The sequence below is a fragment of the Jaculus jaculus genome, chromosome 18, assembly GCF_020740685.1.
Source record: "Jaculus jaculus isolate mJacJac1 chromosome 18, mJacJac1.mat.Y.cur, whole genome shotgun sequence".
In the NCBI taxonomy this organism is placed as follows: domain Eukaryota; kingdom Metazoa; phylum Chordata; class Mammalia; order Rodentia; family Dipodidae; genus Jaculus; species Jaculus jaculus.
Genome location: NC_059119.1, coordinates 34773289 through 34795295, shown reverse-complemented (window position 1 = coordinate 34795295; position 22007 = coordinate 34773289). Strand labels below are relative to the sequence as shown.

At 48.3% G+C, this 22007-nt stretch overlaps 2 protein-coding genes across 2 annotated transcripts in view; one reads left to right on the top strand and one right to left on the bottom strand.

The window, feature by feature from the left end:
* The window catches only part of B4galnt3 (beta-1,4-N-acetyl-galactosaminyltransferase 3), a 146359-nt gene extending 142755 nt beyond the window's left edge, over positions 1-3604 (top strand). Inside the window, exon 20 of the mRNA XM_045137448.1 lies at positions 1685-3604. Coding sequence (XP_044993383.1) covers positions 1685-1793 — 109 coding nt within the window. The 3' untranslated portion in view covers positions 1794-3604. The remainder of the gene's footprint in view (positions 1-1684) is intronic.
* Positions 3002-7509, bottom strand: Ninj2 (ninjurin 2). Its single transcript, XM_045137267.1, is given in 4 exon segments — positions 3002-3214; positions 6280-6425; positions 7307-7356; positions 7358-7509. Coding segments are annotated over 4 exon segments (510 nt in total). The 5' UTR covers positions 7459-7509.
* Between the last annotated feature and the right edge of the window lie 14498 nt (positions 7510-22007).

The following is a 22007-nucleotide window of genomic DNA, read 5'->3' as shown; positions in this document are numbered from 1 at the left end:
CCAGACACGTGTGCCTCCTTGTGTATCTGGCTAACGTGGGTCCTGGGGAATCGAGTCTTGAACCGGGGTCCTCAGGCTTCATAGTCAAGCACTTAACCACTAAGCTATCTCTCCAGCCCCCATTCTTTTTAAGACCCTAGTTTTGATGCCCAGCACCACAAGGGGAAAAAAAAAAACAAACAAACAGGTGTGGTGGTGCACACCTTTAATCCCAACACTTGTTGGGACTCTGAAGTAGGAGAATTGCTGTTAATTTGAGGCTGGCCTGAGGCTACAGAATGAGTTCCAGATCAGCCTGGGCTAGAGTGAGACTCTGCTTTGAACTCCCCTCTGCCTTCTTCCCCAAAAAATCCAGGTGTGATGGCACATGCCTGTAAACCCAGCTCTCAGGAGGCTGAGGCATGAGAATCTTGAGTTTGAGGCCATCTTGGCTTACATGACAAGACCATATTCCCCAAGCAAGAAAAGGAACAAAGGACAAGTCTTTGGAGGGTCCTCTAGCTCTGGTTCCCTGCCACCTCAAGATACTGTGATGGAACTGCACTAATTGGGTGTGCTGTGAATTTCTCAGGACAGTAGATTCTTCGTGTGTGTGTGTTTGTGTGTAGGTGTGTGCATATGTATGTGTGTGTATTAGTATTAGAGGTGATGAGAGAATTGGTGTATATTTATATATATATGTACATGTATATATATATGTATATATATGCACATATATATATAGTGTGTGTATTAATATTAGAGGTGATGAGAGAATCTGTGTGTATATGTATATATATATGGATGGATGTCTATTGTGTATGTGTTAGTGTTAGAGGTGATGAGAAAATATCTACATAGTGTGTGTATTGGTATTAATCTGTGTGTGTATATGTATATATATATATGGATGGATGTCTATTGTGTATGTGTTAGTGTTAGAGGTGATGAGAAAATATATATATAGTGTGTGTATTGGTATTAGATGTGATGAGAGAATATGTATATATATATAGTGTGTGTGTGTATACACACACACACACACACAGACATACACACACCACACGTACACACACACATTTGTATGTATCCCTTTCTAGAGATGGGAATGCATTGTAACCCAGGCTAACTGCTCCACTGCGCTCTGCTTATTCTGACACAGAAGGAGGTCAGGGTCTGATGAGGATTAAAAAAGAGGGTCCTAAGCCAGGCGTGGTGGTGCACACCTTTAATTCCAGTACTCGGGAGGCAGAGGTAGGAGGATCATTGTGAGTCAAGGCCACCCTGAGGCTACATAGTGAATTCCAGGTCAGCCTGGGCTAGAGCAAGACCCTACCTCAAAAAAAAAAAAAAAAAAAAAAAAAAAAAGAAAAAAGAGGGTTCTGGGCTGAAGAGATGGCTTAGTGGTTAAGGCGCTTGCCTGCAAAGCTTAAGGGCCCACGTTTGACTCTCCAGATCCCACTTTAGCCAGATGCACAAAGGTGAGGCAAGTGCAAAGTCACACATGCCCACTGGGTGGCACAGGCATCTGGAATTCAATTTCAGTGGCTGAGGACCTGGCATGCCAATCCTCTCTCTCTTTTTCTCTGAAATTTAAAAAAAAAACACCAGATTTTAAAAAAGAGGATCCCTCAGGGGTCCGCTGCTCCTGGGTGCTGGTCATGGGGCGTGCCTCCGCTCACTGCCACTGCCCTCTCTCCTCCAGGATTCTCCAAGCGGGCCTGGAGGTGGAGCGGCTCTCCCTCAGGAACTTTTTCCATCACTTCCATTCCAAGCGCGGCATGTGGAACCGCCGCCAGATGAAGATGCCGTGACGCCCGCGAGCGGCTGCCCACAGCCCCATGGCTTGCCAGCTGTTCCCCAGTGCCCTGTTGGCTGATAGAAGAAGGAGCTTGCGGAGCAGAGGGCTTGGCACTTAACTCCCCTCTCCACCAAGAGCTGTCAACTCGCCAGAGAGGGATGCCGAGGCTCCTTTGCCCCTCACTCAGTCAATAGATGGAACAGCCCCAGAGGATGGACCAGGAAAGATCTGCTCGAGCGAATACCATCCCTGTCCACAAGAGTGCATCCCAGTGATCCCAGTGCTCCTGTGTGTTGACCATGAATTGGAAACTTCTAGTGGACATCTTTGCAGCGGGGGGGGGGGGGGATATATTTTTAACAGAACCAAAACTGTTGTCTAGACCCAGCACTGACTGAGGGATGAAGTTGTGCATTACAGACCTCAGACCCATGTACATAGAGAGTTGGGCACTGTCCCTGACTCACTGGTCCTGTGTGGAGCACTGCTGATTCCAGCCCAGGCTCGTGCCTTCCAGACGAACATACACATCTCTCCTGGTAGCCACTGAATGGCTGACCACCACGTAGGGCATTAACCTAACTTCTTCAGGTGGCACAGACTTCAGGCCAGAAGCTTAGAACTGCTGATACCCTCTGCTGCAACGAGCTATTGGGAGATGGAATTGCTGGGCAATGGGCCCAGGCATCCACTACACAGGCCACGTAGAATTGTTAAGGTCAGGAGGGCGGAGCGTGCCCCTTCCCCTCCAGCTTTCCTGTGAAGTAAGGCCTCTGGAGGGAGTGGAAAGAGCCCAGAGAGTGTGAAAAGCCTGTCCGCTGTTTAGAAAGAATACGGGAGAGGCTCGGGCAGAGGGGGACTAACAGGGATGTAGCGTGGCATCCCTCTAGCGCAGCGCCCCTGTGGCCTTGCCTCCTCGTAGAGAGAGTCTCAGATACCGGACCTTGATGGGAAGAGGAAGAGAGGGTACGAGTGAAATCTCCCTCTCTCTCTCTCTAATAAGTAAATAACAAAAGTTCGCAGCTTCAGGGACAATAGCCTGTGGCTGTTTCGTCTGTGGCCACCCTCCTATCTCCTGATGTCACGCGTTTATCTTGCACTAGTGACCCCAGTGCTTTCGTGCCTGGGGACTTTGCTGCTGCTGCTGCTGTTGGATTCACCAGTGGCGCATCGGATGCTGGGTCTTGAACTCAGTCTGGGGAAGGGGTGAGCTCAGGGCCTCTATGCCGTGAGAAAGGGCTTGTGGGACACGCAACGGCCCCAGGAGGTCACTCGGGCCAGTCCAGGTGGCATGCTGTGGTGGTCAAGAGCGCAGCATTCGGAGCTGTGATGTCCACTCAGTGGGCTCCGCAGGAGCCGAGAGCAGAGCTTGGCATTGCGGGAGGATGGCATGCTGGGAGAGTGCTCTGGGCGCTGGCGACGGTCGCTCCCTCCCTGTGAGGACAGCGTGGCTCAGAGAGTGGTCTGTGGCATCTGCTCATCGCTGCTCATGTCTTGTGACTTCTGCAAAGGACGTATAGGGCGTAGGCTAGGGCCGCAGTTGGACAGTTGGCCAGGTTTCTCGCTGAGGTCGGGCACTCTTGACCGTGCCTGGAAGGCCGGAATCAGTCCCGGCAGTCCTGGTCCACCTCCAAGGATCAGGAGCCATCTGGGCCTTCCCTGCCCTGCCCACCACCTCCCCCCCAAGGCCAGTGCCTTGTGTTCGATGCCGGTTACCTCCTCACCATCTGCCTTAAGGGAAGGGCCGGGCTTGGCCCCTACTTTGTAGAGAAATACCATGGGCGGGGGAGGGTGGGCACTAAATACAGCATCTTAAAAAACAAATGACTCTGTGTTGTCCTGTTGCCCATTCATGATGGGAGAGAGCTGGGTGGAAGGGCTGAGGGACGCGTCTCTCTCACTGTCTGACCTGGGACAGGCTAAGGACCATTCCTGGCCACCCTTACTGCTACTTTGGTGCTAGCTTGCAGAAAGGACAGCTTTCTCTGTTGGGGTGGACTTAAATTTTTTCTGTTTTGGGGAAAAGGGCATCACTGTGAATCTCAGGCTGGCCTTTTCCCTCAGCCTCAGGTCCTAGCTTAATTTTTTTTGTTGTTGTTGTTGTTTGTTTGTTTGTATGTTTGGTTTTTGGTTTTTGAGGTAGGGTTTCATTCTAGCTCAAGCTGACCTGGAATTCACTATGTAGTCTCAGGCTGGCCTCGAACTCACAGCAATCCTCTTACCTCTGCATTCCTTAGTGCTGGGATTAAAGGCATGTACCAACATGCCTGGCTTTTAAAAATATATTTATTTATTTGTTTGTTTGTTTGTTTGTTTGAGAGAGGAAAGGCAGATAGAATGGGCCTAGCAGGGCCTCTAGCCACTGCAAACAAACTCCAACCCACGTGCTACCTTGTGCATCTGCTTATGTGGGTACTAGAGAATAAAACCTGGGTTCTTTGGCTTTTCTGGCAAGCGCCTTAACTGCTAAGCCATCTCATCTCGCCAGCCTTCCCAAATCTGTATTTTTTTTTCAAACATCAAAGAGACAATTCATGTGAAAGCTGTTGTCATCTGCATTTGATGTGTGGATGACAGGACGTCCAGAACATGGGCAAAGAAGGCATCCAGGCACCAGCCCTGATCAAGAGCCTTTATGATGACAGCAAGATTAACTCAGTGGGCCAAGCATGGTGGCGCACGCCTTTAATCCCAGCAGTCAAGAGACAGGTAGGAGGATTGCCGTGAGTTCGAGGCCACCCTGAGACTCCATAGTGAATTCCAGGTCAGCCTGGGCTAGAGTGAGACCCTACCTTGAAGAAAAAAAAAATGACTCAGTGGATTTTTAGAGATCTTTATAAAAGCATTCCATTTCACAGAAGGGAAAAGTGAGGCCTGGAGCAGAGAAAAACAATGCAGTGAGTTAGAACAAGTCTTCAGACAGCCTTAGTAGAACCACTGGTTTCAGGGACGCTACTGCTGGGGGCGGCAAGGTTGGATGGAGTCTGAGCACAAGTCTGCAGAGAGTAAGGCACCACATCTCAATTCAGGCTTGCTGGCAGGAGTCAAGGGCACGCATCTCTTGCCCTAGAAGCTGTCTTGGAAGTGTCTCGCAGCTTGGGAGGTCAGGGAGAAGGAGGCTGAAGCAGTTCCAGGCCCAGCATCTGTAGAGGAAGCAGACAAGAGCCTGGGAGCGTGGGGCCAGCTCTGAGTGTCCTCAGATCTGAACGCGCGCTGCTCCACTAGGTGGCGGTAGTAAAATGTGTGACTCGGCAGCTGCGCACTGGAGGCCCAGGGGCTGCCTCCGGCCAGCTCTTGGGTGGCCTTGCGAACGCTGCTACTGGTCCGTGTGCCATAATCTGAATACAGGCATTGCTAGACAATGCCAAGAAGAAATTGCACATTTTCATCTTTCTCTTGCCAGCAGAGCAGAGCCAACTACTAACCACATTGCCTTCCACGCAATCCCAGTGGGGGTGGGGGGGGAATCTGTGTTTAAGAACTGGGCATGATGGTGCACACTTGTAATCCCGGCCTTGAAGAGGCGGAGGCAGGAGGATCAGGAGTTCAAGTTCATTCTCAGGTATATATCCAGTTCAATGCTAGCCTGGGCTACATGAGATCTTGTCTCAAAACAAAAGTACTGGAGAGATGGCTCAAAGTTAAGGCATTTTCCTGCAAAGCCTAAGGACCAGGGTTTGATTCCCCAGTACCCACATAAAGCCAGATGTACAAAGTGGTACATGCATCTAGTTTGCAGCAAGCAGCTAGAAACCCTGGCACACCTGTTCTCTCTGCTTACAAAAAATAAATAAAAATATTTATTAAAAAACAACAAAAAAAGGACTGGAGAGATTGCTTAGTGGTTAGGGCGTTTTCCTGCAAAGCCTAAAGACCTTGGTTCAATTCCCCAGGACCCAAGTAAGCCAGATGCACAAGGGGGAGCATGCATCTGGAATTCTTTGTTTGAAGTGGCTGGAGGCCCTGGCACGCCCATTCTCTCTCTCCCTCTCTGTGTCTCTTTCTCTTTCTCTAATAAACAAAGCTTAAAAGGGGTGGGGGAATGCTGGAGAGATGGCTTAGCGGTTAAGGCACTTGCCTGCAAAGCCAAAGGACCCAGGTTCGACTCCTCAGGACCCACATAAGCCAGATGCACAAGGGGGCACATGCATCTGGAGTTTTTTTTTGCAGTGGCTGGAGGCCCTGGAGTGCCCATTCTCTCTCTCTCTACCTATTTCTGTATATATCTCTCAAATAAATAAATAAATAAAAATAAACCTTAAAAAAAAGAACTGGAGGGTAGTCGCCCCTTAAAACAAAAGAGCTCAGGACAGGCCTCATTAAATCCTTGCTTCAGCCCTTCAAGGTTTCCCTGGCCTATAGGCCTTCCTCTTCCCATGGTAGGGTTATCCCAGCCTCCAGAGACAAGAGAGAGCCCATGGAGAACCCTTAAACCTGGGGTCCTCTGAGCCTCCCTCTTATCTGGGTGCTAGGCTGCTTCAAGCAGAATGTCTGGAGACCCTAGCAGCGGAGAAGCCTGTCTTGTGTGCCCTGAAGGCTGCGATGAAGACGTTGATGACTACAGTAATGAACACCAAGGTGGTGGCAGCCTTGTTGAGCCGGTTGAGTCGGCCCTGGTTTCCCACCTTGTTCAGGTTCAGCCACGCTGAGAGGAAGAGGAGGGGAGTGAGGACCACAGCGGGGCTGCAGCCTGGAGCCTCCCCCCCCCCCCAGCCACTAGTTTGGACAGACTCTGGCCTCAGACTCATGTGGAGGAACTCAAGATGGAGCCATTGGGCTGAAGGGCCTTTGGGCCTCCACACTTCATGGGATATCCATGGCGTTTCTCAGAATGGAGGTGGGGAACCCGAAATGGTCTTCTAAGAGGGAACGCATGCACACGTGCGTGCACAGCTGTAAGGGCTGGATGTGGAGGCTGGCGCCTTCTGTCTGAGCACTCGGGAGGCTGAAGTAGAGGGATCTCCGTGAGTTTGAGGTCAGCCTAGGCTGCAGAGTGAGTTCTAGGTCAGCCTGGACTAAAGTGGGACCCTAGTCCAAACAAAGCAAAGCAAAACTAAGCCAAACAGGGACTGGAGGGATGGCTTAGTGGTTAAGGCATTTGCCTGCAAAGCCAAAGGACCCTGGTTCAATTCCCCAGGACCACATTAGCCAGATGCGCAAAGGGACGCACATGTCTGGAGTTCATTGACAGTGGCTGGAGGCCCTGGAGTGCCCATTCTCTTTCTCTCTCCCTCTTTCTCTGCCAAATAAATAAATAAATATATTTAAAAAAAATAAACCAAACAAGGCCTCAAGGAACTCTGCCATAAGCTCATGAGGACAGTCTTTCAGCAGTTCTCATTGAGTGCCTTGCCCACGGGTGAGAGGTGACAGGGCGGGTGGCAGCCTTGCTGGGCAGGAGTCTTTCACTGCACATCAGCAGAGACCTGACGACTAGGTTTTAGCCAGTGGCTGGGAAGTTACACGCGCAGTGCACACCAGGGGACTCCCGAAGTAGAGAGCCTGACTGCAGGCCTGGCTGCTCACCGATGACCGCGAGGAGGATTCCAATGACCGCCTGCAGCAGCAGAGACAGCTGATGAGGGTGACAGGGTGGTGCAGTACCGGGAAGGTGGCCCCTGTTCCAACACCGCTTTCGGTCGCGTGGCATTGGACATAAAGAGCGCCACGTCGAGCATACTTTCCACTACGCTCTTCTTGGTGGCGTAATGGTTCAGGTTGATGGGCCGGTTTCCCCTGGGACCAGAGTGCTCCGGCTGTAAGAGAAGAAACTCCAGCTGACCTGGGAGGCTCTGCAAAGGAAGCTGTGAATGACTGGAAAAAAAGAGGTGTTTTTTTTGGGGGGGGTTTATCAAGGTAGGGTCTCACTCTAGCTCAGGCTGACCTGGAATTCACTATGGAGTCTCAGGGTGGCCTCGAACTCACGGCGATCCTCCCACCTCTGCCTCCCAAGTGCTGGGATTAAAGGCATGCACCACCACACTCTCCTGGCAAGAGAGAGATTTTAATGTCCTTCACAAAGTAGGTGGGAATGCCACTGACAGTGATGGCCTAAAACCAGGGAAAGCCTGGACCGGAAAAACAGGGCCTGCCTGTTGTGGAAGAGGTGGCCGAAAGAATGTAAGAGCTAAAGGAAGGCAGGATTCCTTACAACATGCTCTTCCAAGACACAAAATGGCCTGGATATCCATGACCTCACAGTGCCTGACACTACCTACCCAAGACCATCATAATGGGAGGAAAAGATCATGACACCAAAATAAAGACTGATTGAGGGGGAAGGAGATACAATAGAGAGTGGAGTTTCAAAGGGGAAAGTGGGGGGAGGGAGGGAATTACCATGGGTTATTGTCTACAATTATGGAAGTTGTCAATAAAAAATAAATAAACAGGACCTCTAAGCCCCAAAATGATTCTTTGGTTTTGTTTTTTTAATTTTTATTTTGAGAGAGAGGCAGAGAGAGACAGAATGGGAGTGCCAGGACCTTCAGCTTTCTGCAATGAACTCCAGACACGTGCATCACATTGTGTGCGTGTGTGACATTGTGCATTTGTGTCACTGTGCGTCTGGCTCATGTAGACGTGGAGATTTAAAATGAGTTCTTAGGCTTCGCAGGCCATCTCTCCAGCCCCAATACTGTGTTTTGATGTGTACTTCCTGGAGGGCGACCCTTCTCTCATGCCTTTATGTAGGCTGGGGACGATCTAGGCATGGGTAAGAGGAAAAGACACCTCTCCTGTGACCCAGCCTTGGGAAAAAGTGCATGGTTTAGCCATAGAGACAGCTGCATTTCGGCCCCAGTCAGCCCTGAGATCAAGAGCCCTGGAGCCTCAGGCTTGCTTCAGCACATACTGACTGTCAAACACAGGCTGTCAGAAACCACAGCAATGCATGCCAGTTGAAAATTCTTAATATCTTTTTTACTTTTATAATATAACTCATGATTTTAAAAGACTCGACTTCAGCTTTACACTAAATTAATTCTGGTGAAGTGGGTTGGGCATGTAGCTTAGTGGTTGAGTGTTGGCCTAGCATTTACAAGGCCCTGGGTTCAATCCTCAGCACTGAAAAATATCCCGTGACTTAATTATTCTTATTTCTTTTTTAAAAAAATATTTTATTTGGGCTGGGTGTGGTGGTGCATGCCTTTAATCCCAGCACTTGGGAGGCAGAGGTAGGAGGATCACCATGAGTTCAAGGCCACCCTGAGACTACATAGTGAATTCCAGGTCAGCCTGGGATAGACTGAGACCCTACCTTTTTAAAAAATAGATATTTTATTTATTTATTTGCAAGGAAAGAGAGAGGGAGGAAAGAGAGCGAGAAAGAGAATTAGTGTGCCAGGGTTGCTAGCCACTGCAAACGAACTCCAGATGCATGTACTGCTTTGTGCATCTGGCTTTACATGGGTACTGGGGATTCAAACCCTGATCATTGGGCATTGCGGGCAAGTACCCCTCCCCAGTGCCAGTGTACATAGGGGGCACCTCAAAGGCACACACCACACACATTGCACCACATGTACCCACTACATGCATACACATATGCATGCATGCACTGTATCACATACACGCAAGCAAAACATGATTTGTGGGTGTCTGTGTGGGTGTGTCTATGAAGATGACTGGGGGTGCATTTATGCCATGGTGCCTGTGGAGGTCAATGTGACTTAAACGGAGAAAAAAAAAAGCCTAAGGATCCAGGTTTGATTCTCCAACGGGCAAAACACCTCGGGGTGTTGGTCTTCATCTTCCATTGCCAAAGGTGGGCGCCAGGGATCTGAACGCCAGTCAGCCGGCTTATGAAGCAAGCAACGTCTCTCCAGATCCATTCAAAATAATTCGAATATTCTTAAGAGTGAGTTGGGGGCTGGAGAGATGGCGTAGCTGTTGAGCGCTTGCCTGTGAAGCCTAAGGACCCTGGTTCGAGGCTCGATTCCCCAGGACCCACGTTAGCCAGATGCACAAAGGGGCGCACAGGTCTGGAGTTCATTTGCAGTGGCTGGAGGCCCTGGCGCACCCATTCTCTCTTTCACTCTCTATCTGCCTCTTTCTCTCTCTGTCTTTCTCAAAAAAAAAAAAAGAGTGAGCTGGGGGAGTGGCTTAACATTAAAGGTGCTGCTTGCTAAGTGAGGTAACCCAGGCCCAGAAAGCCAAGCGCCACATGTTCTCTCTCATATGTGGATCCTAGCTACAGATGATTGGGCTTCTGCGTGAGAAGGAAAATACTTAGTAGCAGAGGCCAGTAAGTTAAAAAGGAGACATAAAGGGAAGAGAAAGGAAGGGAGGAGGGTACTTAATAGGTTGGTATTGTATATATGTAAGTACAATGATTGAGATGGGGAGGTAATATGATGATTTTATTTATTTTTATTTATTTATGATGAAGAATGGAATTTCAAAGGGGAAAGTGAGGGGGGGGGAGATATTACCACGGGATATTTTTTATAATTATGGAAAATGTTAATAAAAATTGTGAAAATAAAAAAAAAAAAAAGGTGCTGCTTGCTTGCAGAGGCTGTCAGGCCAGTTCAGTTCCAAACACCCATGTAAAGCTGTATGCAGAGCGGCACGTGAACCTGTGAGTCCGATGTGCCCATGACAATGGGAAGCAGACCAGAGAACCTAAATCTTACATGCCAGCTAGTGTGGCTCATTTGCAGAACAGCTGTTCATTCGCAGCAGTAAGAGGCCTTGTCTCAAAGAGGGTGGAGCACGGCCGCTTCGACTCTTCTTTCTCTTCTGACCTCCACACACACATGCCATGGCCCGTGCCCACCACCCACCACGCACACAGAAGTAAATAAATAAAGTTAGAAAAATTGCCGGTTGTGGTGGCGCACGCCTTTAATCCCAGCACTCGGGAGCAGAGGTAGGAGGATTGCCGTGAGTTCAAGGCCAGCCTGAGCTAGGGTGAAACCCTACCTCAAAAAACAAACAAACAAAAAATTAGAAATCAAGGCTGGAGAGATGGCTCAATGGTAAAGGTTTGATTCTCCAGGTGACTCGTAAACCAGATGCCAAAGGTGATGCATGCATCTGGAGTTTGTTTGCAGTGGCTGGAGGCCCTGGAGTACTCATTCTCTCTCTCTCTCTCCCTCTTTCTCTCAAATAAATGAATAAAATATTATTAAAAAAAATAAGCTGGGCATGGTGGCGCATGCCTTTAATCCCAGCACTCAGAAGGCAGAGGTAGGAGGATTAGCCATGAGTTTGAGGCCACCCTGAAACTCCATAATGAATTCCAGGTCAGCCTGGGATAGAGTAAGACCCTACCTCGAAAAACCAAAAATAAATAAATAAATAAATAAAATAAAAAATAAATTTTTCTGCTTTAATCCCAGCACTCAGAAGGCAGAGGTAGGAGGATCGCCAAGAGTTCGAGGCCACCCTGAGACTCCATAGTGAATTCCAGGTCAGCGTGGGATAGAGTGAGACCCTATGTCAAAAAGCCAAAAAAAAAAAAAAGAAAGAAAGAAAAAGAAAAATAAATTTGCCTGCTTTAATCCCAGCACTCGGTAGGCAGAGGTAAGAAGATTACTGTGAGTTCAAGGCCAGCCTGAGACTACATAGTGAATTTCAGGTCAGCCTGGGCTAGTAGGAGACCCTACCTTGAAAAATCAAAAATAAAAAGTCTCAAGAGCACACAGTGCCTTTTGCCTGGCCGCCCTCGCTACTCATTGGTGTGTGCACCAACCTTGTTTCCCTTATCCTTTGTGGGCACTGGAACCCCGCTTCATTAGCCTTCCAGCGTGGACTGAAGACCAGTGGATCTCCAGCAATCCTCCTGGCCTTCTGGGCCAGATTGGAAATGCTGAGGCATCCAGTCTTGTGGACTGAGCGGCTGCTGGCTCTCTCCCACTCCAGCCTGCACACAGCCAGCATCGGACTGCCCAGCCAGTATCCTATAAACTAATCCAATACAGCCCCTTCATAACGCATCCATTCCACGGGCGCTTGCTCTGGAGAAGCCTGCCAGATACAGTGTGAAGTGCAAGCCTCAATCCCAGCCCTGGAGAGGCAGGGGAAGGGGGAGCAGGGGCTCAACATCAGTTACAGAACAAGTTCAAACCATAGGAGATTGTGTCTCAAAAAACACAAAGTTAATTAATTAAATGCATAAAGATTATGACCTTGCCGGGTGTGCTGGCACACGCCTTTAATCCTAGCACTGGGGAAGGCAGAGGTAGGAGGATTGCCATGAGTTCGAGTCCACCCTGAGACTACATTCCAGGTCAGTCTGGGCTAGAGTGAGACCCTACCTTGAAAGAAGGAGGAGGCCATGTAGACCAGCTGACAGAAAGCTGGAAGAAGCCATTCTACATGTCGTTCAATGGGAGAAAGAGATACCACCAGTGAAGATACTCAACAGTGGACACTGCAAGCCTTATAATTGGCCAGCCAGGCCAAATGAGACAACGGGTGCAGTCACTATATATACTATAATCACACCTGTCATGGTGGAAACCAACTGCCCTCCAATTGGACTGGAGACCCATTCTATGGAGGGGACTACATCCCTGATACTGAAAACTTAAAACAGGGTAGTCATGAGCCCTGGGGGTGTAACATCTGCTGTCTGGAAAAATGTATATACTATGCTTATCAAACTTCCCAGTAAGCACTTCGCTTAATATTCATACCCTATATATTAACGCTACTCTCACTTTGGGTAGAGAATCTTCTCTTTTCCGATGGCAGTGACCTTGGGATGACTCGGAAGGTATCATAGTGCTGGAAAGAAGTGACTGGAGTACTGAGTAACATCTTGATCACACCTTCCAAGGCTCAGGGTCTAATGCAGAAGAGGTGGCTGAAAGAATGTAAGAGCCAAAGGAAGGGTAGGACTCCTTACAACGTGATCCTCCAGACATAAAATGGCCTGGATATCCATGACCTCACCGTGCCTGACACTACCTACACAAGACCATCGTAAGAGGAGGAAAAGATCATGACATCAAAATAAAAGAGAGACTGATTGAGATGGGGAGGGAATATGATAGAGAATGGAATCTCGAAGGGAAAAGTTGGGGGGGAAGGGAGGGTATTACCTTGGGATATTTTTTATAATCATGGAAAATGTTGACAAAAATTGAGAAAAAAAATTATCTGACAAAAAACCTGCCTCAGGAGCTGGAGAGATGGCTTAGTGGTTAAGGCATTTGCGAAGCCTAAGGATCCTGGTTCAATTCTCCAGGTCCCACGTAAGCCAGATGCTCATGGTGGTCCATGTGGCTGGAGTTCGTTTACAGTGGCTAGAGGTCCTGGTGTGCCGATTCTCTCTCTCTCTCTCTCTCTCTCTAATAAATAAAATAAAAAGAAATTTAAAATTAAAAAAAATGAAAGAAGGAGGAGGGGAGGGAAGGAGGAGGAGAAGGAGATGATTATGATCTTGAGTGTATGTATGGTGACTCATGCCTATAACCCAACACTTCAGAAGCTGAGGCAGGATGGTTGCCATGGGTTTGGCCTAGTGAGACCTTATGATCTTGAGTTAAGGTCAGTGTGACAAGGAATTGAAAGTAAATGATGGTGAAAGAGGAAAGCAAGGGAGGGCTAAAAACTGTTGCCACAGTTTAAAGGTAGGAAAACGGACCAGGAAATCATCACAATAAGATAGCAATGGAAGGCTGGAGAGATGGCTTAGCAGTTAATCACTTGCCTGTGAAGCCTAAGGACCCCCGTTTGCGGCTCGATTCCCCAGGACCCACGTTAGCCAGATGCACAAGGGGGCGCACGTGTCTGGAGTTTGTTTGCAGTGGCTGGAGGCCCTGGCGCGCCCATTCTCTCTCTCTCTCTCTTCCTTTCTCTCTCTGTTTGTCGCTCTCAAATAAATAAATAAAAATGAAAAAAAAGATAAATAAAAAGATAGCAGTGGAGTGATGGATGAATGGATGGGATGGGTGGACAGATGCATGCGAGGCCACAGGTTCCGGGACGATGGATGGGAAGATGGATAAACAGATGAATGGGATGGGTTTATGAGTGGAATAGATGAATGGACTGACGGCTGGATGAGTGAGTAGAAGGGTGAATGAATACACAGAGGGGATGGGTGGATGAGAGGGCAAGAAATTGAACTAGTGAATGGATGGAGGGGTGAGTGGATGGATGTGTTAACGAATGGATGGCGGGCTGGCTGGCTGGATGAGTGTGCAGGTGGCTGAACAGAGGGGACAAGTTCAGGACGTTTGGAGGCCAACTTGTACTTTCTGTGAGCCCAGTCAGTCTCCCTGTCTCAAGTGATGACACACGTGGGACTTGACCAGGCGGGGACTCTGTTTACACAGAGGGGACCCGAGGGGGAGGGACTCTGTTTACGCAGAGGGGACCCGAGGGGGAGGGACTCTGTTTACGCAGAGGGGACCCGAGGGGGAGGGACTCTGTTTACGCAGAGGGGACCCGAGGGGGAGGGACTCTGTTTATGCAGAGGGGACCTAAGGGGGAGGGACCCTATTTACACAGAGGGGACCTGAGGGGGATGGACTCTGTTTATGCAGAGGGGACCTAAGGGGGAGGGACCCTATTTACACAGAGGGGACCCGAGGGGGGAACCCTATTTACACAGAGGGGACCTGAGGGGGTGGGACCCTATTTACGCAGAGGGGACCTGAGGGGAGGGGACCCTATTTACACAGAGGGGACCTGAGGGGAGGGGACCCTATTTACACAGAGGGGACCTGAGGGGAGGACAAACCTCTTTAATCAGATCCTTTGGCTTTAAAAGCATTCAAGAAGCAGGGTGTGGAAGCTCATGCCTGAAATTCTAGCACTTGGGAGGCAGAGGCCTGAGGATAACTGAGTTTCAGGACAACCTGAGCTACAGTGTCAGACCCTATGCAAAAATAAACAAACTAGGGGGAGACATGGGGTCCTGGTGGTGCACATCTGTAATCCCAGCAGAGGTAAAAGGATCACCTTGAGTTCAAGGCCACCCTGAGAGTACATAGGGAATTCCAGGTCAGCCTAGACTAGAGTGAAACCCTACCTGGAAAAAAACAACAACAAAAACCAGCCAGGCAGGCACGGAGGTGTATCCTTTAATTCCAGCACTTGGGAGGCAGAGGTAGGAGGATCACCACGTGTTTCAGGCCACCCTGAGACTACATAGTGAATTCCAGGTCAGCCTGAGCTAGAGTGAGACCCTACCTCAAAAGAACAGGAAAAAAAAAAAAAAAAGAAGCCTAATAAATAAAATGTCCAAGATGAAGTAGGTCTCTAAACTCTAATAAAAACTCGACGATATTGTATATATGTAAGTAGATGAACAGATTACTGGGGGACTGAGTGAAGGAAGTGTGGGAGGAGGGTTAATCAAAATTTCAGATGTTATGAAAATGAAGTTATGAAATTTGCAGAAAAATGGATGGACCTGGAAAGATTATACTAAGTGAGGCCCAGAAAGCCAAGCGCCACATGTTCTCTCTCATATGTGGATCCTAGCTACAGATGATTGGGCTTCTGCGTGAGAAGGAAAATACTTAGTAGCAGAGGCCAGTAAGTTAAAAAGGAGACATAAAGGGAAGAGAAAGGAAGGGAGGAGGGTACTTAATAGGTTGATAGTGTATATATGTAAGTACAATGATTGAGATGGGGAGGTAATATGATGGAGGATGGAATTTCAAAGGGGAAAGTGGGCGGGGGGAGGGAATTACCATGGGATTTTTTTTATAATCATGGAAAATGCTAATAAAAATTAAAAAAAAAATTCAGATGTTATGAATAAGCCTACTTCTTTGGATAATTGTGCCCCAGAAGACATAGATTGTTACTAGAAAAATTTCAGTCCCAGGGCTGGGATACCTTCCAGTGAGTTGTTGGCCAGGGAGGTTCCTGATGCCCCTCCAAACATCACAGGCCATTGCCGAGGCCCTTGGTTTCCCACCAGGAATAGACGGTAAGACCCTATTGCTGAAGACTCCACATGCTTGGACTGCAGGCCACTGAGAAATCAAGCTGGAGCTGAGCTGAAAACCTCCTCCCAGTGGACCAGCTGATGGAAAGCTGGAAAAAATTATACTATGGGAGAGAGAAGTCATCAACAGTGGTAAACAGCAGTGGACATTGCAAGCCTTAAGATTAGCCAGCCAGGCCAAATGTGCCAACTGGTGGAATAGTGGCATGTCATTTATGGGGGAAACCAATTGCTCTCTAATTGGACTGGAGGCCCACTCCACAGGAGGGAATACATGCCTAGTGCTGAAAACCTAGTTAACCTATAACACCCGGCGTGGTGGCGCATGCCTTTAGTCCCAGCACTCAGGAGGCAGAGGTAGAAGGATCACTGTGAGTTCAATGCCACCCTAAGACTCCATAGTGACTTATATGGCAGGGAGATCATGAGTCCTAGGGGACTAATGCCTGCTCTTGTCTGGCTAAATGCACATATTATGACCACCCAACTGCCCAGTAAGCATTTTTCTTGACATCCATACCCATATATTAATGCTACTCTCATTTTGGTTACAGAAGCTTCTCTTTTCAGATGGCAGTGCCCTTGGGATGACTCAGAAGGCACCATGGTGCTGAGAAGAAATGACAATGAAGTGTTCAGCACTGAAACATCTCTATCACACCTTCCAAGGTTTAGGGTCCATTGCAGAAGAGGTGGCAGGGTGCTGGAGAGATGGCTTAGCTGTTAAGGTGCTTACCTGCAAAGCTAAAGGATCTCGGTTTGATTTCCCAGGACCCGTGTAAGCCAGACACACAAGGTGGTGCATGTGTCTGGAGTTCATTTACAATGACTGAAATCCCTGGTGCACCCATTCTTTCCTTCTCTCGTTCTCTCTGCCTCTTTCTCTCTCTGTCGCTCTCAAATAAATAAATAAAAATAAATCCCAAAAATTAAAAAAACAAACAAACCTGTTTTCAGATGTGAGCGTGGTGGCTTATGCCTGTAGCCCCAAGAAGTCTGCAGTCTAAGGCAGAGAATCACTGTGAATTCAAGGCCAGCCTGGATTCTATAGTTCTCTGCCTCAACAAACCAACAAACAAAATCTTCCCACACCCCCCCCCCAAAAAAAATCTTTTAAATTTGGTTTAGGTTTTGTGCTAGTTTTAATGTATGTCCCTCATAGAGTCAGGTGTTTTATTAAGCTTATCACCTGGACCTCCAGCTGCCTGGCTGGAGGAGGTGTCACTTGGGGCGGACCCTGGAGTCCAGCCCTAAGGTGGCTTTGGGGGAAGATCTGATTTTCCAGCTCAAAGATGTGGGAAACAGTTGGAGCTCTACCTCGTCCCCTGCTGCTCTCTGCCCGTTTGTGCTTGCTGCTTTTGGAGCGTGCTGGCTGGTGATGGCTTCTCTCTGCTTGGATGGATGGAGGCAGATTCTTCCACCTTTGATGGAACTTCCCCCAGATCCGTAAGCTTGACATCAGCCCCCTTCCTCCCATAAACTGTGCCTGATTTGGACGTTCACCCCAGCAATGTGTAGGGTCTCATTCTAGCTCAGGCTGACCTGGAATTCATTATGTAGTCTCAGGGTGGCCTCGAACTCATGGTGATCCTCCTACCTCTGCCTCCCGAGTGCTGGGATTAAAGGTGTGCACCACCATGCCCGGCTCTAGTTTTTGGGTTTTTTTCCAAATATTTATTTTTATTTATTTATTTGAGAGCGAGAGGGTGGGAGATAAGAGAGACAGAGAGAGAGAATGGGCCCCTAGCCACTGCAAACAAACTCCAGATGCATGTGCACCTTATGCATGTGGCTTCTGTGGGTCCTGGGGAATCTAATCGGAGTCCTTTGGCTTTGCAGGCAAGCATTTTAAGTGCTAAACCATCTCTGCTGCCCTGGATTTTTTTTTTTTTTTTTTTTGAGACAGCATCTCTCTATGTAGCCCAGGCTGGACACAAACTCCTGATTTTCTTGCCTCAGTCTCCCAAGCGCTCGGGTTACAGGTCTATGCCACCATATCCAGATTTGAGAACCCTTTTATTTATTAATTTATTTTGAAGTGTCTCTAGCTTAGGCTGACCTGAAGCTCACTATGTCGCAGACAATGATCTTAAACTTCTGATCCTCCTGGCTCCACCTCCCAGTTGCTGGGACAATAGGCCTGCAACAGCATGACTGGTTAATGGGGTGCTGGGGCTCAACCCCGGGGCTCGGAGCATGCCAGGCAAGCACTCTATTTAACAATGCCAAGTGGATATTTACATCCTCCATCATAAACTGCATTCACGTTGTATTGAATTAATATATATTATGGAATATGCAAAAACAAAATTTTGCAAAAATTACATAAAATAAATATCCATGGAAATTTGATTTCATCAGGTCCCCAAAGCTCATGTTGAGCACCCCTGTTTGGAAGACCCCAGCTATAACCTACCGTGCCTAGCTACGGACTGAATCCAGCCTCTCCTGGGGCACCAACCCCCCAGTTTTCCCAGCCTACTTCTGGCCTTCATTTCCAAGCTCCAGGCCCCTTTATGGGGAAGATTCACAGGTTCGTTGTCAAGGCCAGCGCCGGGTCAGGGGGCCCGACAAAGAGCCCTGCAGCAGGTCAGGGTCAGCACATAGCCAGCGGCCCTCCGCTTCCACAGGTCATCCTGCGGATCCCAGTGGAGCGGCTCTTTGCTGTGCAAGGCGCTTCCCTTCAGGCTGTCAGCTTGCGACACAGGGCAGGTGCACCCTGCTTTGGGTCAGGATGGGATGCACAAAGGGTATGTGTGGGTGCGATGGCCAGAGAATAATTATAGTCTTTTCTTTCTTTTATTATTTCAATATTTTTACTCATTTGTCTTATTAAAAATTAAAATTGGAGGTAGAGAATTACCATGGGATATATTTTATAATCATGGAAAATGTTAATAAAAATTAAAAAAAAAATTAAAATTTTTTTTTGTTATTTTTTTTGAGGTAGGGTTTCACTCTAGCCCAGGCTGACCTGGAATTCACTATGTAGTCTCAGGGTGGCCTTGAACTCATGGCGATCCTCATATCTCTGCCTCCCGAGTGCAAGGATTAAAGGCATGCGCCACCACGCCCGGCTTAGTTGTTATTATTTTTATTTATTTATTTGAGAGCGACCGACAGAGAGAGAAAGAGACAGAGAGAGAAAGAGAGAATGGGTGTGCCAGGGTCTCCAGCCACTGCAAACGAACTCCAGATGCGTGCTCCCCCTTCTGCATCCGGCTAACGTGGGTCCTGGGGAATTGAGCCTCGAACCTGTGTCCTTAGGCTTCACAGGCAAGTGCTTAACCACTAAGCCACCTTTCCAGCCCTGAAGATTTTTTTTTTAATTGACAACTTCCATGATTGTAAACAATATCCCATGGTAATTCTTTCCCTCCCCCAGTTTCCCCTTTGAAACTCCACTCTCCATCATATCCCCTCCCTTTCTCAATCAGTCTCTCTTTTATTTTGATGTCATGATCTTTTCCTCCTATTATGATGGTCTTGTGTAGGCAGTGTCAGGCATACAGTCTTTTCCTTGAGAGATGAGAATGGTGTCTACGGCCATACCACCCTGAACGCGCCCGATCTCGTCTGATGTCGAAAGCTAAGCAGGGTCGGGCCTGGTTAGTACTTGGATGGGAGAATGGGGACCCCATTGAGCACAGACTAAGTACTCATGCCCAGTAGATGTGACACTGAACCCCTTTATGGCTAGGTGGGGTACGGTCACTGCCTGCCCACCCACCAGGCCCTGACCCACTGGGCTCCAGTCTACTCACGCCAGGCCCTGGCTACCAGTTATTTTTCATGGCCACCAAAAAAGATTGGGGACCAAAGCCTAGAGAAATAAGGAAGCAGATCTGTGGATAGAAAGGGAATAAAATATTCCTGTTTCTCCCTGGAGTCCTTTTCATTGAATTTTTCTGGGGCCTGGGTTTTACCCAGGACTGGGGCAGTGGGATGGAGGACAAGGACACAGGGGAGGCCTGGAGGCCACACCACCTCTCGTTGTGAAAACGAGGTCTCAGTGAATCTGGGCTTGTGTGGGGTCAGGTGGCAAAGCTAGGGACCCCAAGGCTAGCACCCCACAAAGGCCAATAATCACTGTTTCACACAAGACTACTTTACTTGTCTTAGCTCACTTGGTAAAGGTTTGTCCTAGGTAACTAAGGACACATGTTGACCAGAGAACCTATGTGGTTCATCCCACATCCCACATAGCAGATCAACAGTCTTTACCCATTTTCCCGGTGATGACGTCCACGCCTCTATGACCCCACCCATCCTCCAGTAGCTGTCTTCTCCTGAACCCAGTTCACATGTCATTCAAGATTTGATGGCCTAGGGCTGGAGAGAGGGCTTAGTGGTTAAGCTCTTGCCTATGAAACCTAAGGACCCTGGTTCGAGGCTCGATTCCCCAGGACCCACATTAGCCAGATGCACAAGGGCGCGCGTGCGTCTGGAGTTCATTTGCAGTGGCTGGAGGCCCTGGCGTGCCCATTCTCTCTCTCTCCCTCTTTCTCTGTCAAATAAATAAATATACTTTTTCAAAAAGGGGGTTGGTGGCCTACACTAGCTCTGAAAATTTGCATATTAACAGTAAACAAACTTTAAAATCAAACTTACAGCAATGCTGTTGAGTAATAAGTAATTAATGAGGGGAGGATTACAGAGGTGTGGTAGAATACTTGAGGAACACAGAAGATCTTTCTTTGTAAGTCTCTGCAAAAAATACGGTGATTTTACTGGGCGTGTGCAACCTCCTCACCTGGAGGCTGAGGGGATCGGGGGATGGTTGAGTGAAACCCTGCCTTAAAAAAAAAAAAAAAACAGCATTGCAATTTCTTTTCTTTTCAAGGTAGGGTTTCACTATAGCCCAGGCTGGCCTGGAACTCACAGCAATCCTCCTACTTCTGCCTCCTGAGCGCCACTCATCTGACTGAGTATTGCAATTTCATTTTAAAATTTTTTTTGTTTACTTTTATTTATTTATTTGAGAGCAAGAGAGAGAAGAAAGAGGCAGAGAGAGAGAGAGAGAGAGAGAGAGAGAGAACAAGCTCTCCAGCCACTGCACACGAACTCCAGACACGTGTGTCCCCTTTGTGCATCGGGCTAATGTAGGTTCTGGGGAATCAAGCCTCGAACCAGGGTCCTTAGGCTTCACAGGCAAGCGCTTAACTGCTAAGCCATCTCTTCGCTCTATCCCAGGCTGACCTGGAATTCACTATGCAGTCTCAGGCTAACCTCGAACTCACAGTGATCCTCCTACCTCTGCCTCCTGAGAGTGCTGGGATTAAAGGCGTGCGCCACCACACCCGGCTGAGTGTAGCAATTTCTACGTTTCCCCTGTGTGTGTATGTTGAACCAGGGCCTTAAGCCCCACTGTAGATTTCATCCCAGCTGTCTGGCTTTTGTTCCTGTTCAAATCAATCTAAGAACCAGTTTCACGAGGATGTGGGACTTTTAAGGAGTTTAGGAGATGCAGCCTCACCCCTCCCTGCCTCGGTGAAGGCGAGGTTCTGGTGCCGGACTTTTAACTACAGGTACTTTTTGATTGTTGTTATGTTTTTCTGAGGTAGGGTTTCACTTTAGCCCAGGCTGTCGGAATCCACTATGTAATTAATCAACTACAGGTACTTTTGTTTTGGGCTTTGTGTCCTGTGGGCGGCTGCCCCTCTAATCCCCTGAAGTTTTGCACAGTGTCCACAGGGTGGCGTGCGAGCTCCAAAGACGTTGCTTGGGCACTGGGGGGGCAGGGTGATGTTTCTGCCTGTAGGCAGCCCCAGCCCCCCACTTCAGGACCAGACAGGGTTGCTGTGGAACCTGGGCTCCTGGAAGACCCAGGACCTGAAGCTAATCGTGATACAAGTGTGAATTACAGACTAAAACCCAACAGGTGCAAGTGTCAAAGGAGAGCTCACGAATAAGCAAATGTTAGCTGAGTCTGGAGGTGCACATCAGTAATCCCAGCACTTGGAAGGCTGACGTTAGATGATGACAAATTCGAAGGCCAGCTTCGACCACATACTAAATTCCAGGCCATCCTGGGCAAGACCGTCTCAAAACACCAAATCAAAACAAAACAAAATATAAATAAATATTAAACCTGGGAGCTGGGTGTGGTGGCGCATGCCTTTAATCTCAGCAGTCGGGAGGCAGAGGTAGGAGGATCACCATGAGTTCGAGGCCACCCTGAGACTCCATAGTGAATTCCAGGTCAGCCTGGACTAGAGTGAGACCTTACCTCAAAAATAAAATAAAATAAAATAAAATAAAATAAAATAAAATAAAATAATAAACCTGGGCCAAAGTGGAAGTTTGACCTGC